Source organism: Geospiza fortis, unplaced genomic scaffold (genome assembly GCF_000277835.1).
Source record: "Geospiza fortis unplaced genomic scaffold, GeoFor_1.0 scaffold181, whole genome shotgun sequence".
Lineage (NCBI taxonomy): Eukaryota > Metazoa > Chordata > Aves > Passeriformes > Thraupidae > Geospiza > Geospiza fortis.
This window is the reverse complement of record NW_005054412.1, coordinates 1590304-1605360: the sequence shown is the minus strand read 5'-3', so window position 1 is coordinate 1605360 and position 15057 is coordinate 1590304. Positions and strand designations below refer to the sequence as shown.

Genomic DNA, 15057 nt, shown 5'->3' with positions numbered 1-15057 from the left:
GATCCATTCTCTTGGCTCTCTTCTTTAGATACTTAAAGACACTGATGAGGTCCCACCTCAGTCGTCTCTTCTCATGGCTGAGCAGGCCCAGCTCCCTCAGCCTTTCCTTGTAAGAGAGATGCTCCAGTCCCTCACACATCCTTGCTCTTCTCCACTGGACCAGGAGCTCCATGTCTTTCTTGTCCTAAGGAAGCCAGAACTGGACACAGCCCTCCAGATGTGCTTCACCAGGGCAGAGTAGAGGGGCAGGATCAGCTCCCCTGACCTGCTGGCACTGCTCTTCCATCCTAATCCACCCCAAGACACCAATGCCCTTCTTGGCCACAAGGACACTGCTGGCTCAGGGGCACCTTGTTGTCCATTAGGACCCCCAGGTCCTTCTCTCAGAGCTGCTTTCCAGGAATTTCCCCCAGCATGTCCTGGGACATAAGGTCATTTGGTGCAGGACCCTGTATTTGCTTTTCTGGAACTTCGGGCGATACTTCTGTGCATCTCTCCAGCCTCTCGAGGTCCTTCTGGAGGGTTGCACTGAACCCACTGTTGTATTGGCCACTCTCCCACCTTCGTGTTGTCAAATCTCCTATTTTTACATTTTCAACAATGGCCTAGAACAATTTATACTAATGTATATATTAAAGAAGATTGAATATGGATTCACAGAACGGTCAACGTTCTCTGATAAGCTAGGCTCATAGAAAAGATATGTTTTAGATTATGAAGGGCTCTGGAGAGATGGTCGTTTAGATGTGCATATGCTCACACTGTAATTCTGTGGCCACATGAGCAGAAATAGTATGGTAAATTGTCTCTGGTTTTACTGCTTGCAAGACTGCCGCTGGCATATTATGTCCATTTCTGCTTCTGCAGTTGAAAGACAGATGATGACAAATTGGAAGAGAATCAGAGGAGAGCAGTTAGAGTGGTTAAAGAGCTTGAAGGTAATGCCCGAAGATAATGCAAGGCTTCAGGAACTTAACATTTAGCTTTTAAAAGGAACATCAAGAGACTGTTATAACTGACTCTGTAAGATCTCAGGAAAGAAATCTGGTACAAAATATGTTCTTATAGTAAAAGATAAAATTATACCAAGACAAGTGCTTAAATTCTAATGCTAGGTATAAATAGTACATTTTAATAGATTAAATGGAATTACTGGAAAAATTTTCCAGGACCTGTGGCAATTTTATTTTCACCAGACTTTCTGAAGTCCAGATAGATAGTTCTATATTCCTGTATTGTGTGTTCTGATTCAAAGAGTATTAAGTTCAAAGGCATTTCTTTGTTTTATATTGTTTCAGAGTTTTGGGCAATATTTTAAAGTTCTTTTTTTATATATCCATGAATCTGCAGATAAAGTTATATTCCTATAATGAAAACCTTTTTTGAAACATGTTTGGTTAAGTGCATTTTCATTTTTGTAAATACTGGCAGTATGTCTGAACTCAATAATATAAGTTAATAAAGCCAGAAGTGTGTTCAGTGCTTGTAATAGTATCTTATGGAAAGCTGAGATGCTCTTTTCCCCAGCCAGCTAGCAATTTCTGGATGATACATGGTATTAATATAGTATTGAGAGGTAATTTAGGTATTGTAAACTATTGATGAATTAATAACACTGAGCCCCAGTACTTGAGAATAATTGTGTTACTTAAAATGGATTTTTGGGTCCATTAATTACAGCCTTTCTTTTCAACAGGCCCATGCTAAGGTCTGGCATCTCTACAATGACCATTTCCGTCCAGCTCAAAGAGGAAAAGTGTCCATTGCCCTCAGCTCCCACTGGATAAAACCCCAGCGTATGACTGAAAAGAACATAAAAGAATGCCAAAAATCCCTTGATTTTGTGCTTGGCTGGTTTGCTAAGCCCATATTCATTGATGGTGACTATCCAGAGAGCATGAGGAGCAACCTCTCATCTCTGTTGCCTGAATTCAGTGAGGCTGAGAAGAAGTATATCAAGGGAACAGCAGACTTCTTTGCTCTTTCTTTTGGAGCTACCCTGAGTTTCCAGCTTTTGGACTCCCACATGAAATTCCAGCAGTTGGAATCAATAAGCCTGAGGCAGCTCCTTTACTGGATAAACAGTGAATATAACAACCCCCAAATATTCATTGTGGAGAACAGCTGGTTCGTTTCTGGTACCACCAAGAAAGATGATGCCAAATATATTTACTATCTCAAAAAGTTCATTATGGAAACTTTAAAAGGTAAGACTTTGCATTAATACATGCTTGAAAAAATCATAATGCAGTATAGCCCACAGAGGTGTGTTAAGGCACCAGGCTGAAAACCGATTTTAGCATTCATCTTAGCACTTATGAAATGAGAGTTCAAATCCTTTTCCTGGGTTTATTCTTTTCTTGAAGAACTCTCATATCTGCACATAGCATTTGGTGAGCCTGATGCTGCTGTTCTTGAAGACAGTAGGAAAATTTTCTACTGTCTTTGGTAGGAGGAAGTGCAAGACATGTAAACTATATTCTGAGTGGCCTTAGGACAATTTGCTGTATTATATATTAATAGCTGCTTTCCTTATCTGAATGCATATGTACAAAACATAAGAATATATATGGAAAGGTAAATACTATGCAATAGAAATTCCCCTGAAAAAACCCATAAGGCTGAAATAGTACATTTTAAAATTAAATACTGGAACCTTCTCATTCTGCATCTTGGCCTTGCCCAAATTTCACATTTGTACAGCTGTGGGCATCAATCACAGTAATTTGAATTTCCATCAGTTAAAGGAGAACTGAATAGTTGAGGATATATGATCAAAATAATTTAATTTGTTAACCTATTATTTTTTCCAAACAGTAAGGGAAATACACCACCGTAGATGAGACGTGGTTGCTGTTTTCCCATTTCCTTCTGGAAAAAACATTTTTTCAATCCTAGTAGTTGCCAATAAGTTGTTGGGGTTCCCATTTCCACTTTCGTTGTCTTTTAATGTCTAAATTTACAATTTGTCAAGTGATTTACTTGTCTACACTTTACTGTTCTTGGTTTAAATAGTATTATTGTATCTATCAATTCAGATGAAATAGACATTGTGTTACATTGCCATTTTCATATGGTGAATGAGAAAAAATTGGTTTAATTTCATTCTCAGCAGTAATGAAGATGCAGAGGACTCCCAAATTGGTTTCATCTGCTATTCCAGAAATGTAATTATTACAAGTAAATTAAAAGGTGAATAAATACCTGAGCAAAATAGTAACTAACTGTTGCAAGTACAGTATCACTAGTTTGCATAAAGTCAGATGAAGAGTTCATCTTCATGAAGGGTCATACCCCTATTTCTGCTTAGGTTTTAAATTGCTGCAAATACATACGTAGATCTGTCTTTTAATCACAGCTGGCTGGAAGCAATCTCAGTTTACAAAGTGTCGTTCCATTTATTGTATCACTCAGTAAATAATAACAACAGCAAGAACAGTATTAAAGACTTGTCATAAGACACTGGCACTTGCCTAAATCTTTTCTAGAAAAAAAAAAAACAAACAAGCAAAGAAAGCAGAGACAGGCTGGGTCTGCAGGAGGGACTTTAGTATCATTAAAAGGGAAAGTATTGCACTCAAATCTTCTGTTGTTAGAATCTGCAAAATCCAATGTAAATGCTAAAGTTTTCTATGCAGTACCTTGGGGAATTTAGCTGAGAAAGATCCAAAAAAGTCATCATGCTGGCTGTGAGCAGAGTTGTTGGACAGCATTAAAAACCAAACATAAAGGCACAAGCTTTCTCTCTGAGAATTGTAGATATGCCTATCCAGTGCAATAAAGCACTGTGATAGGAAGATTTTTGAGGTATTAACCATGAAATTCACTCCAGTGGTGAAGGGACAGTAAAATGACACAGGAACTGTAGCACTGAGAAGCAAGGATGATTAATTCAGATGTGGGTCCGCATAGCTGGGATTTGGCTACTTGCTAGATCTTGCCAGTATCTGTGCCTGGCTGTGTGTATGCACTGGTTCAGACAGAACTGCTTATTTCTGCATCTGCTTTAACAAGTAAGTGCAGCCCAGTTGCTACCTGTAGAGCAAACCGGTAGAGGAAAACCCAGAGCAAACCTGTAGAGTAAAAAAGAATTGAGGTTGAGGGCCAGGTGTCCGCACTGTATGTATTCCTGAAGCCCATTTCTGGATTAATTTTACCCCAAAGGAACACAGAACATGCATTCTGAGCCCCCTGTGTGATATGAACTGAAGCATGATGAGGGAGATTTGCTCAAAAGTGTGCTCCTGATTTCCCTTGAAGTGCTGATGTAGGTGTCCACTCTGATACTGCATGCTGTAGACAAGGTCTGTACATTTTTTAAAATTTATTTTTTATTTTCCTTTGGGAAAGGATATTTATTTGGGATTCACAGCCCTGTTTGCTATTTTTGGTATTTCTTTCTCTCTTTTTTTTTTTTTCTAGGCACTATTTAGGGTTGATTAGAGTAAATAGAGCTGTAATATAAAGTTGTTAAAAATTAATTAGAGCCATTAATTGGTTGGAGATATCTTCCCCCATGTGTGGGGATCTTACTCTGGGGTTATATTCACATCCCTTTTCTGTCCATGGTGCAACAAACAAATGGGTTGTGGCTTGTAAAGCAGAGCATGTTCCCTGGAAGGGCTCCTCTGGGTCATGTTGACTGTCACGGTAGAGGCCAGGTCATTGTCTGGGGAGTTACCAGGTCGGAATTCAGAGTCTTAAGCAGAAAAGGAATAGCCAGACCCATGACAGGTAGGACCAAGCGATTCTCAAGTATGTCCAGAGGCAAAATATAGATCTTGGGCACCTTCCTGATGGAAGCATGGGCTGGGGGCTTCACACACCTCCCCTTCAGGCATTGCTGTTGGAGACCAGCTGAGCAAAGGGTTTTAAAGATCTTGTAGGTCTGATACTTATAAGTCTGCCATGTTTCCTTTCATGACTTCTATAGTATTGAGCCAAACAGGACATGAAATGCTGTTTAATTTTTAACCCAGTTCTGGCAGAGTTCTGGTCTGTACAGTATCATACTTTTAGGCTTGCTCTGGGGGATTGCTCAGATCAGGAGTCACTTGCAGTGAGAGTATGGACAAGGCCACTGAGTTTCAGAAGCAAGGACAGTCTAGATTACAGTCAGCCTCATTTGGTCACCAACAGACATAAAGGAAAAAAGACACATAGATAGAAAGGAAAAGGAAAGGGAAAAGGAAAAGGAAAAGGAAAAGGAAAAGGAAAAGAAAGAAAAGAAAAAAGAAAAGAAAAGAGAAAAGAAGAAAAGAGAAGAAAAGAGAAGAGAAGAGAAGAGAAGCCCCTCTGCAAGGTGGGCTCAGCTCAGGAGAAGGGGAAGGAGCTGCTGGGGGGGTTTTGCCTCTCTGGGGTGTTCCCTGTGGGAATCAGGCACCACTTCCCTGCTCCTGCCTCAGCTCCTCTCATTCCAGCTTGTGTTGCACCAAACACAACCCATCTCTCACCTCTGACAGCTCCATCCTTTCCTCCCGCTCAGCCTGGGCTGTGAGCAGTGCTGGGCTCCCTGTCTGAGCCTGGAAAACACGGAATTGGCGCAGGGAAGGTCTGATCAGTCATTGTGAGCTTTCCTTGCCATGTGGAATTAATGAGCTTAGCCTGGAGGTGGAGCAGGACAGAGGCAGAAATGCTTCTCAGGATGATCACTGGAATAAATTGCTCATATTCCTGAGCTTGATGAACTGACCAGCAGGCAGGAGCTGTGAGATTAATAACCCAGACTTCCTTACACACTCCTCTTGCTGCTGCTGGCCTCAGAGAAAAGTTAAGGCTGATTTATTTACTGCAGTAACCCCGTGGTGTTTGCAAGGAGGGCCCCAGCTGATGTCCCTGATCCATCACTGGGTGCAGGAACACTTCCAGCTCACTTATTCCAAGGATATTTGTTGATGGGCAATGTGGCTGGGTTGTTTTGGGGCTTTATAAATAATAAAGATTATGTATCCGGGGTGAGGAATGTCCAGCCGTGTCACTGCTCGTTACTGATGTGTGCACACCACAAACAACTCAGGCTCCCCAATTCATTCATCTTTTTTCTTTTGCAAAAGAGCAAAAGAGTGAATGGTCACTGGGGAATTCTGCACCAGAGGGAACAAAACGGAGCCTCCTGGATCCTGAACCCCGAGGGGAGCAGAGCACCCACCCTCTGCATTTCCTTCCATCTGTTGGGATGTTGGGGGACACAAGACAGTGAGGGAACCCAGGAAATCCCTCTGACTGCCCTGGAGGATGTGGGACCCTGTCAGGGGGCTCAGAGACCCTGGCACAGAGCCCAGGACCCCTGTGCCTTTGATTTAGTAGAAAAAACAATTACCAACCTTTATATGAAGAATTACAAGCCACGACAGTTTAAGTAGAATGATAGTGAATTTATCACAGAGTGGAAAATAGATTTTTGGGGTTTTTAGAATGGGGGTTCAGGGGGCAAGATGGAGGGATCTGGGCATGTCCAGCCTTTCTTCTTCTTCTTCTTGGCCTCCATCTTCTGCTGTGATGTTGGCACTTTTGGATTGAAAAGAAAGGAAAAGAAAAGAAAAGAAAAGAAAAGAAAAGAAAAGAAAAGAAAAGAAAAGAAAAGAAAAGAAAAGAAAAGAAAAGAAAAGAAAAGAAAAGAAAAGAAAAGAAAAGAAAAGAAAAGAAAAGAAAAGAAAAGAAAAGAAAAGAAAAGAAAAGAAAAGAAAAGAAAAGAAAAGAGAAATGATGCATTAATTTTTATTTTGGTTATATGCAGTCGGTGTGGGATACGGTGTTGGAGACTTCCAGACTTCTTGGAACTTCCAAACATTTTTCAAGTTGCTTCTTTCCTAGGTGACACTTAAAAGTTAATACATTTTTTAAAAGGATTTGAGGAGGATTTTTACAAGGTGCTCAGCAAGTGTGGGAGTGCTGTGTGAAGTGATGACTTCCAAAAGGGTGAGATGCTGTTCAAAGAAGTTTTCACTGAGACTGGTTCACACAGTGGACCTGTACTGGCTTGTACTCTGCTGTATGGCAGATGTCATCATGGGTGCATGCAGAGGTTAGAAAAACAGTGACATTTGCCAAATACAAAAGAATGGTGCCTTTAGGAGGAGAAATATTCCATTTCCTTAGACATTTTCTCACGACCTCTGACAAAGACTGGGCCAAATTTGTTCCTTATTTAACTGCATTATTCTTTTAATTGATTCAAACAGGGTTACAATCATGAATGCATGTGGTGCCTCATAACTGATTGTAATGAGGTACGTTAGTAAATGTACCTCAGGAAATTAGGATCTTGTTATTCTGCTTGCCTGAAATAATGCTTTCAGTGTTACTAGGCTGGTAAATATTATCTTCAGGCAGTATCCAGTTTGGGCTGACAGAAAATGGTGAGTAATAAAGATAAACTTTGCTGGCTACAGAGCCAAACGCCAGTTCAAAAGAACGCTTAAGAATGTGCTTAAATGCATTGCTGAATTAGGGTGGGTCTAATTATGTAAATAGAATTAGCACACTCTTTTTGTGCTTTCCTGGAGCTGAGCCTTGCCCAGGAACATTTTGCTGAATCTCAGTGTTTAATACAGCTAAAAGTGAGTATCATTTGGAATCTTATAATAATGCTGGTAAAACTAACAGATGCTAGTAGATCCTGACATTAGCCTTGAAAGCATGTGGTGGTTTTAGAAGTCAAACAGTTGACCTAGAACATGCACATATTTTTAGAAACCCTTAAATATTTGAGCTGGAAAATGCTGTGCCATAAAAGATGTAAAGAGACAAAATTTCAAAATAAACAGAGTCTTTCTGTATTATCACTTCTACTTGAAATCTGTGGTAATATAAATTCATGTGCACACCAAACATGCTGTCATATTTTTCCCAATATGTATTTGGAGTGGAGGGGGAGGAGATGAAAAGGAGTACAGCTTTTGTTTGCATATAGGGTAGTGCTGCAGCAACAGCTACCCTGGAGTGAGCTGCAGCATGAGCAGAGCAGAGGGCAGTGCAGGGCAGCCCCCAGCTCTGTGGCTGCAGATGGCTCAGGCTCTACTCTGAGGCTGAGGTTTGGCACGTCTGATGAGCAGCACTGCTCAAACCACTGCTGCACGGCTGCTATTTCTAAACCTCGCTGCTTTAAAGCCAAGCTAGGTACCTCTGCTGCCTCCTACCATAATCTGGCAGCTCCCCCAGTGCAGCTGAAGTATGTTCCCTGAAAAGGCTTTGAGGGAGGCCCTGAGATACTTATCTGACCTGTTGCATTGTTCTTACACACTAATACTGCAAGCATTGCTGATAGGGTGTGATCTACAGAGGAAAAATGAGCACTGTGCTAAAAGTTTGGGTTTGTTCTTTCCTCAGCTATCCGGTACGACGGAGTTAACGTGTTTGGCTACACAGTCTGGTCCCTCCTGGATGGCTTTGAGTGGCACAGGGGGTACAGCATTCGCCGTGGACTGTTTTATGTTGATTTTCAAAGCCATGACAAGAAGCTGATGCCCAAATCTTCTGTCTTGTTCTATCAAAAGTTGATAGAAAAAAATGGTTTCCCACCTTTGCCTGAAAACCAGCCCATAGAAGGTATTTTTCCCTGCGGCTTTGCTTGGGGAATTGTTGACAACTACATTCAGGTGAGTCTGATAACAAAGCCAACAGGCTGTCCAGCCAGATCAGTGCACAAGTTCACGGTGACATATTTGCTGAATAGACTGTCTTTGCCACAGTGCTGCAAGGAGATGGGTACAAGGCTTTTGAGCCAAACAGTGTGTCTATCATTCTTCACCAGACTTGCTGTGTGTGATCAAGGCAAACCAGTCAGATTGAGACACTATAAATAACATTATAGAAAAATGTATGGAAATGGAAAGGAGTCTGATGCTTGTCTTCCCTGAACATATGCGATCAGTTATGGGAAGTCAGCTCTTTTCAAAGGGAAGTCAGTTAAATCTGCTAAACTGTAAAATGCATGTTTTCAAAAACTTCCTGACAACTCCTAAACTCCAGTGGCATGTTTCTATATCTTATGCATATGCATCCTGGTACTGTTCTTAGAGAGATTTTATATAAAAGGAAGTGAATGATATTAGATTTAAATGAAATTTCTGTGATCCTTCTATTTCATTTTATGTTATATTGTGTCTGATGAGGGCCTGCAGTGCCCCTGCATAGAACCTAGCTAGTTCACAGCCCTCAGTCTTTATTTCAACTGATTTGATACTTTGGGAGAATTTTTCATATTATAATACTTTATAACATGAGTAAAAATTGTACCTTAGTTGTGATCGCTTTAACTGTTGGGCTCTGTAATTTTCGGATGCTATTTTGGGTTGCAGAGCTTCTCTAACCACAGTAAAGAGGTGTAAATTCAAAGCCAAGGCTTCATCCAAAACCAGAATTTTGAATATATTTTTTCCACAAAGGCAGAATCTTTCTTAAGGCTTGAATGTGAGGAGCTTGTTTGTTTTTTCTCACTCCAAAAGTAAGATTTGGCTTTGTTCTCTTGAGAAATACTGCAGCCTTCTTACGTCATGCACCGATTTCCAAGAAAATTCCAGTCATCCTCCTAGCTCTCAGATAGATTAAGAATTGGAAATGGAATTGCTGCTTTTGGAGTCAGTAACAACTATAAAGTTGCAGAGTCGGTCAGCCTACAACAGCTAAAAAATCCCTCCCATCCCCAAAATCTTCAAAACTGAATATTTTCGTTTCAAAAGGCCATTCAAACAATTTGTGCTGTAAGGCTTAGGTTGTTTGATTTGTAGATGCATCACGGTGGAAAAACTGTTTTGACAGCATTCCCACAGTATTAGTGGCAATGCATGCTTTGGTAATCTACAAGGGACAATTCTCCAGAAAAGCAATTTCCCTCAGACATGCTGTTTTTTATTACTTTCTTCTACAAGCACAGTACTGACCTCTCCGGAGAAAAGAGCAACTGATTTTCAGCAGCTTCTTTTATACAGTCTGCAGAGCCTCAGCTACAAGTTGAACACTGGTTGTAGGCTGACACCTGCTTTTCAAACAGAGGGCAAGACAAGGAATCTGAGCTCAGGGGGAAGCCGCACACCAAAGATTAAAAAGAAAGAGGAAAGGACAAATAAAGACCATGGTACCACTATCCTGTGTTTTGGATCTAGGAAGAATTACACAGAGTGTGTCTGAGGAAATTTCACACTGTGCATTATTATAAGTAGTTCAATTTTTCATTTTCTAGTCCTTAACTGTGCTGGTGATTTTCATTAAAAAGTGAAAGTATAATTCTGAGTGACCCAGAGAAGCTCATCTTGTACTGTGTTACTGTGTATCATACAGGCAGCTGTGACATCTGAAACCCTAAAGCCTTCTGGGAAATGCATTTTCTGTTGGAGTAACAGACACCGGGTTTACCCAGAAGCCCAAAAAATTGATTCAGACATCAACAGCCTGCTGAAATAACTTGGAAATTACTTCAGTATGAATTAAATAAAAAAGGATGTCTCAGCAAGAAGGAAAAAATTTGCTTGTCCACTGAATTTTTGCTAAAAATCAAGTGCAGAGCATTACTCATCTTTCATCATAGTCAGGAAAAGAGAACACAGAAATGATGTTGTATTCATTATTTCTTCTCATGCATTCAGGGAGTGGTCTTTAAATTGACTGTACTGGGTAATTCACAGCAGACAGTCTCTCTGTATGCTCTCCGTCAAAGAAAAACATGTTTAAAATTACTGTAGTCTTCACTGAAGATCTCTGGATATCTGTTGCAGACTTAGTGCCTTATCCCTGAGCAATCCCTTGTTTCTTTTGGAAACTGGAACAACTTAGAGATGACATAAACATGATGACCATTAGCATAAGCTTGTTTGGAAAGTAGGGTGAAAATAATATATAGATTTGGTACTTTTCTGACATCACTTGTTAACAGAAGAGTCATTCATTCATATGAGCCCAAGATGGCAGTATCAGAGATGCTGAATGCAATGTTTTGACTCAGGATATTCTTTCACTAGGCTGTGTCTGATGGTTATGATGTTCCCACCTACCTGGAACAAACAGCTTGAATCTGGTGTGTTTCCTGTTCCTCCTAGGTAGACACGACACCTGCCCAGTTCCTTGACTCCAGTGTTTATGTGTGGGATGTTCACCAGACAAAGAAGCTCATTAAAGTGGATGGAGTTTACGCCTCGAAGCGCAAGCGTCACTGTGTTGACTTTGCTGCTATCAGGCTCCAGATCTCTCTTCTGCAAGAAATGCATGTCACACACTTCCATTTTTCACTGAAATGGTCTTTAATCCTTCCTTTAGGTAACCTTTCTCTAATCAACCACACACTTGTACATTACTATCAGTGTTTTGCTAGTGAACTCCTCAGGGTTAACATAACTCCTGTCGTTGCTTTATGGCAACCTATGATTGAGAATCAAGAGCTTCCAGTTTCTCTTGCCAAATATGGTGCTTGGGAAAACACAGAAACTGTTCAGGCTTTTGTTGAGTATGCCAGATTCTGCTTTACAAGTCTCGGGGACAATGTCAAATTTTGGATCACCATGAATGAACCGTCTGTGAAAAACCTGACGTACACAGCAGGGCACAACCTGTTGAAAGCCCATGCAAAAGTCTGGCATCTTTATGACAAAGAATTCAGGAGATCTCAGAAGGGCAAGATATCTATAGCTTTGCAAGCTGACTGGGTAGAACCAGCTTGTCCCTTTTCCAGGAATGACCAAGAAGTTGCTGACAGGATTTTAGAGTTTGACATTGGCTGGCTTGCAGAGCCCATCTTTGGGAGCGGAGACTACCCAGAGGTGATGAGAGCGTGGCTTCACCGAAGAAACAGTGTTGACCTGTATAATTTCCACTTGCCTTACTTCTCAGAAGATGAAAAGAAGTTAATACAGGGCTCATTTGACTTTTTTGCCTTGAGTCACTACACTACTACTCTTGTGGGCTCAGAGAAAGAAGATGCAGTAAAATATGATCACTTCCTTGAAGTTCAAATGATCAATGACATCACGTGGCTTCACTCTCCCAGCAGAGCTGCAGTAGTGCCCTGGGGGCTGCGTAAATTGCTCAAGTGGGTGAAATCAAAGTATGGCAATGTCCCAATTTATGTTATGGCTAATGGGATTGACGATGACCAGAATATGGTGTATGATAAGCTCAGAGTGTATTACATACAGAATTACATCAATGAAGCTTTAAAAGGTAAGGAGCCACAGATGGTTTATATGTCACAAATCCCACTATTAGTATACACTGTGTGATAAAGTATGCTTAGTTTTATAATACATTGTTCTCTGTAGAATACTCGCTAAATGAGATGTTACTACAGTATAACAGGTAATTTTCCCCTTGATTTATGATTGATTGGTGTTACTAAACATCAGGAAGACTGACCTTGCTTATGATCTCCATAACACAGCAGAAGAAGAATTTTATGGATTCAGTAAATGTAAATAGAAGTTGTGTGAGTATCTCCGCATGTATCTAGTCAGATTTTCATCTTCTTGCACTTCTACTGTTGTTTTGTTTTGCTGCTTCTCTCCACTGATGTGCCTCAGGACTGGGTATGAGTTCTGTTCCTCAGTTGTCTCTGTATCTTATCCAACAATGATCTTATCCAACAGCGATCTTCATAATAATTCAGCTGTCTACCTCATTATGCCATTTCCTGGACTGTTTCCTGCTATTCAGAACACATACCAGTCCTTTTCTCTGTCTCAAAGATTCATAAATTATAAGGCAAAAAGCATTTTGAGTCATCCTGTCATACAGTACATGCTGTTTTTTCAGAAAAGCACAAGACCCACATGAGATAATTCTTATTGATGAAGAATCTTTGCTACCTCACAGTGTGTGTATAGATATATATATATAAATCTCATTTCTACTATTAATTGCTCTAGCTTCAGCTTTAAGCAATCTTGTTATGCATTTCCACATGTATTTTACCTATGTAGGTATTTGCAGACACAAGACAAGCTATGTCTCATTTATCTCTTTGATAGATAATACAGACAAAGCTCTTTGTGTCCCTTGCTATAATGCATCATTTCAAAGCTCTGAGCTATTAAGTTTTTCCCTGTATGCTGATATTCCTCATGAGAGGCGTAAACCCACACCTGGACACACCATTCCTGTCACAGCCACACTTAGGCAGGTATAACCTCTTACCCTCCTCATTTCTACATGCAAGCAGGCTGTTGGCCCTCTTGGCCATGGCAGCAGGTTGGTTACACAGCTTCTGTGGTGATTTACTGACATTTTAAACTCAGTTACTGATTCCTTCCCCCTGTTCAAAGCAGGACTGCCTCTTCAAAACTAGATCTGCTTGTTCTTCACATTGGTCATGTCCAAATGCCTACTGCTTGTTTGTGCAAACCTTGCTGTGCTAGCTAAGTTATGTCTCTAATCTTTGTGACTTGCAGGCTGTGAGAAAAACTTTTACATTTATTTCAGGTTGCTGATATATTTAAGATCTTGAAATAACTTAGTGCTAAAAGCTGAGCTCCCTGACCATGGTAGAAATATACACCCTGTGACACTTACTTGCCTTCAATTACATTTCTAGACTTACTTCTAGTTCTATTACTTAATTCTACCTGAGACTAGTTGAAATCTGTTTATTATGGGCTTCCCTTGACCTCATAACATTCTATTTTCTTGTTCCAAATGCCATATAATATCAAGTCATTTGCCTTGTGAAGCTCTAAGTATTTAACATCAAACATCATTACTTTCATTGATCTGTTGGTGTCAGAAAAAAAAGTCAAGTTATTTTGACAATATTTATTTTTCATAAAGCCAAGCTGATTGTCATTAATCATGTATTATTTCCTAAATTTTATATTTATCAAGCTTTATATAATCTGTTCCACTCTTCTGATAGGTAGTGAAGGATGGCTGGCACTTCCTGTCCACTGTATTAACTATTGGCTTTAACTTCCTCCTCTGTAATTTCCACCTCTTTTTTGATGATTACTGAACATCAATATTAAGTGCCCAAGAGTTCATTCTCTAGCATTTTGCAGCATTGAATGCATGTTTTATAAATCTATAGTTAAAAAAAAAAGTTTGGCAATATTTGGGCTTGTGGTGTCAAACTTTTTCTGTACTGCTTGTCTCCTTGGCACTTCTGTTTTCAAAGTGTCTGTGGATATGGACTTTTCTCCCAGTTCCCATTAGCAAGAACATCTACATGCCTCTGTTTTTTACAGAACTTTGCCCTTTGTACTGTTCTGTTACCACTGTCCCCCAGTCATTTCTTTCTCCCTCTTCTGTCCAGCCTGTAAATAACTCCTGTGTTTTTCAGCTTAACCTATTTTCTTATTTTTTCACTTTCTTTGTGATGGATAAATATGTCTCTGCTAACTAGCTGTAATACTTTTCCTAAAGCTTAATCTCCCCCTTTGGACAACATACACTCCTCCATAGTGTTTGGTCCATCAGCTTTTCCATTTTATTCTTTTCCCTCTCTGGTATTGCACTTTTGTCCATCTCGTTGTTACGTAACTTTGGCATCATGACTGATTCAGGTTTCTCCAAGACATGCATTTCTTTTTTGCAACACCTTGTGCAGTAACTAAGATGAATTAGAAATCTTGTGTCCTTACCTCAGTGTCACAGTGAGGAGCGGGATTGGTATGTGTATGCCCTGGCCTTAAAGTCCATATTCTGCCTTCTTCCTCCAGCTGATTTCAGGCACTACATGTGGAAATTTTTGTGTGTGTAATGTTGCTCACCTGCATTGTTCCAGGGGAGCCAGCAGGTTTGTGCAGATAAATGATTCCAAGATACAGTACGGGACCTTTTGGACTGAGGCTGTATTTTGAACTGCTTTGTACTCTCTTTAAGTACATCTTTGCCAATTGAAAACAACGAACAGCAATATGCATTTATGTAACACCATTAAATCCACCTGCAGTTCTGCAAACACAGCTAATTATCCTGGGCAGCAGCTCTGTAAAAGGCCAGGTAAATATTATTTCATTTTACATTTGAAAAGTGGGTTAGAGGTGCTAAAGTCTTGCATCTGGCTTCAGAAAGAATTGTTTCCAGAAGCACATGAAAGTTCAGTCCTGTGTTCATCTGCTTTAATTTGCTAAAACAGTA

The 15057-nt window shown here is 40.2% G+C and overlaps 1 protein-coding gene across 1 annotated transcript in view; it reads left to right on the top strand.

The window, feature by feature from the left end:
* Positions 1–15057, top strand: part of KL (klotho) — a 40048-nt gene that overhangs the window by 23889 nt on the left and 1102 nt on the right. Inside the window, exons 2-4 of the mRNA XM_005426376.1 lie at positions 1697–2207; positions 8329–8597; positions 11034–12150. Coding sequence (XP_005426433.1) covers positions 1697–2207; positions 8329–8597; positions 11034–12150 — 1897 coding nt within the window. The remainder of the gene's footprint in view (positions 1–1696; positions 2208–8328; positions 8598–11033; positions 12151–15057) is intronic.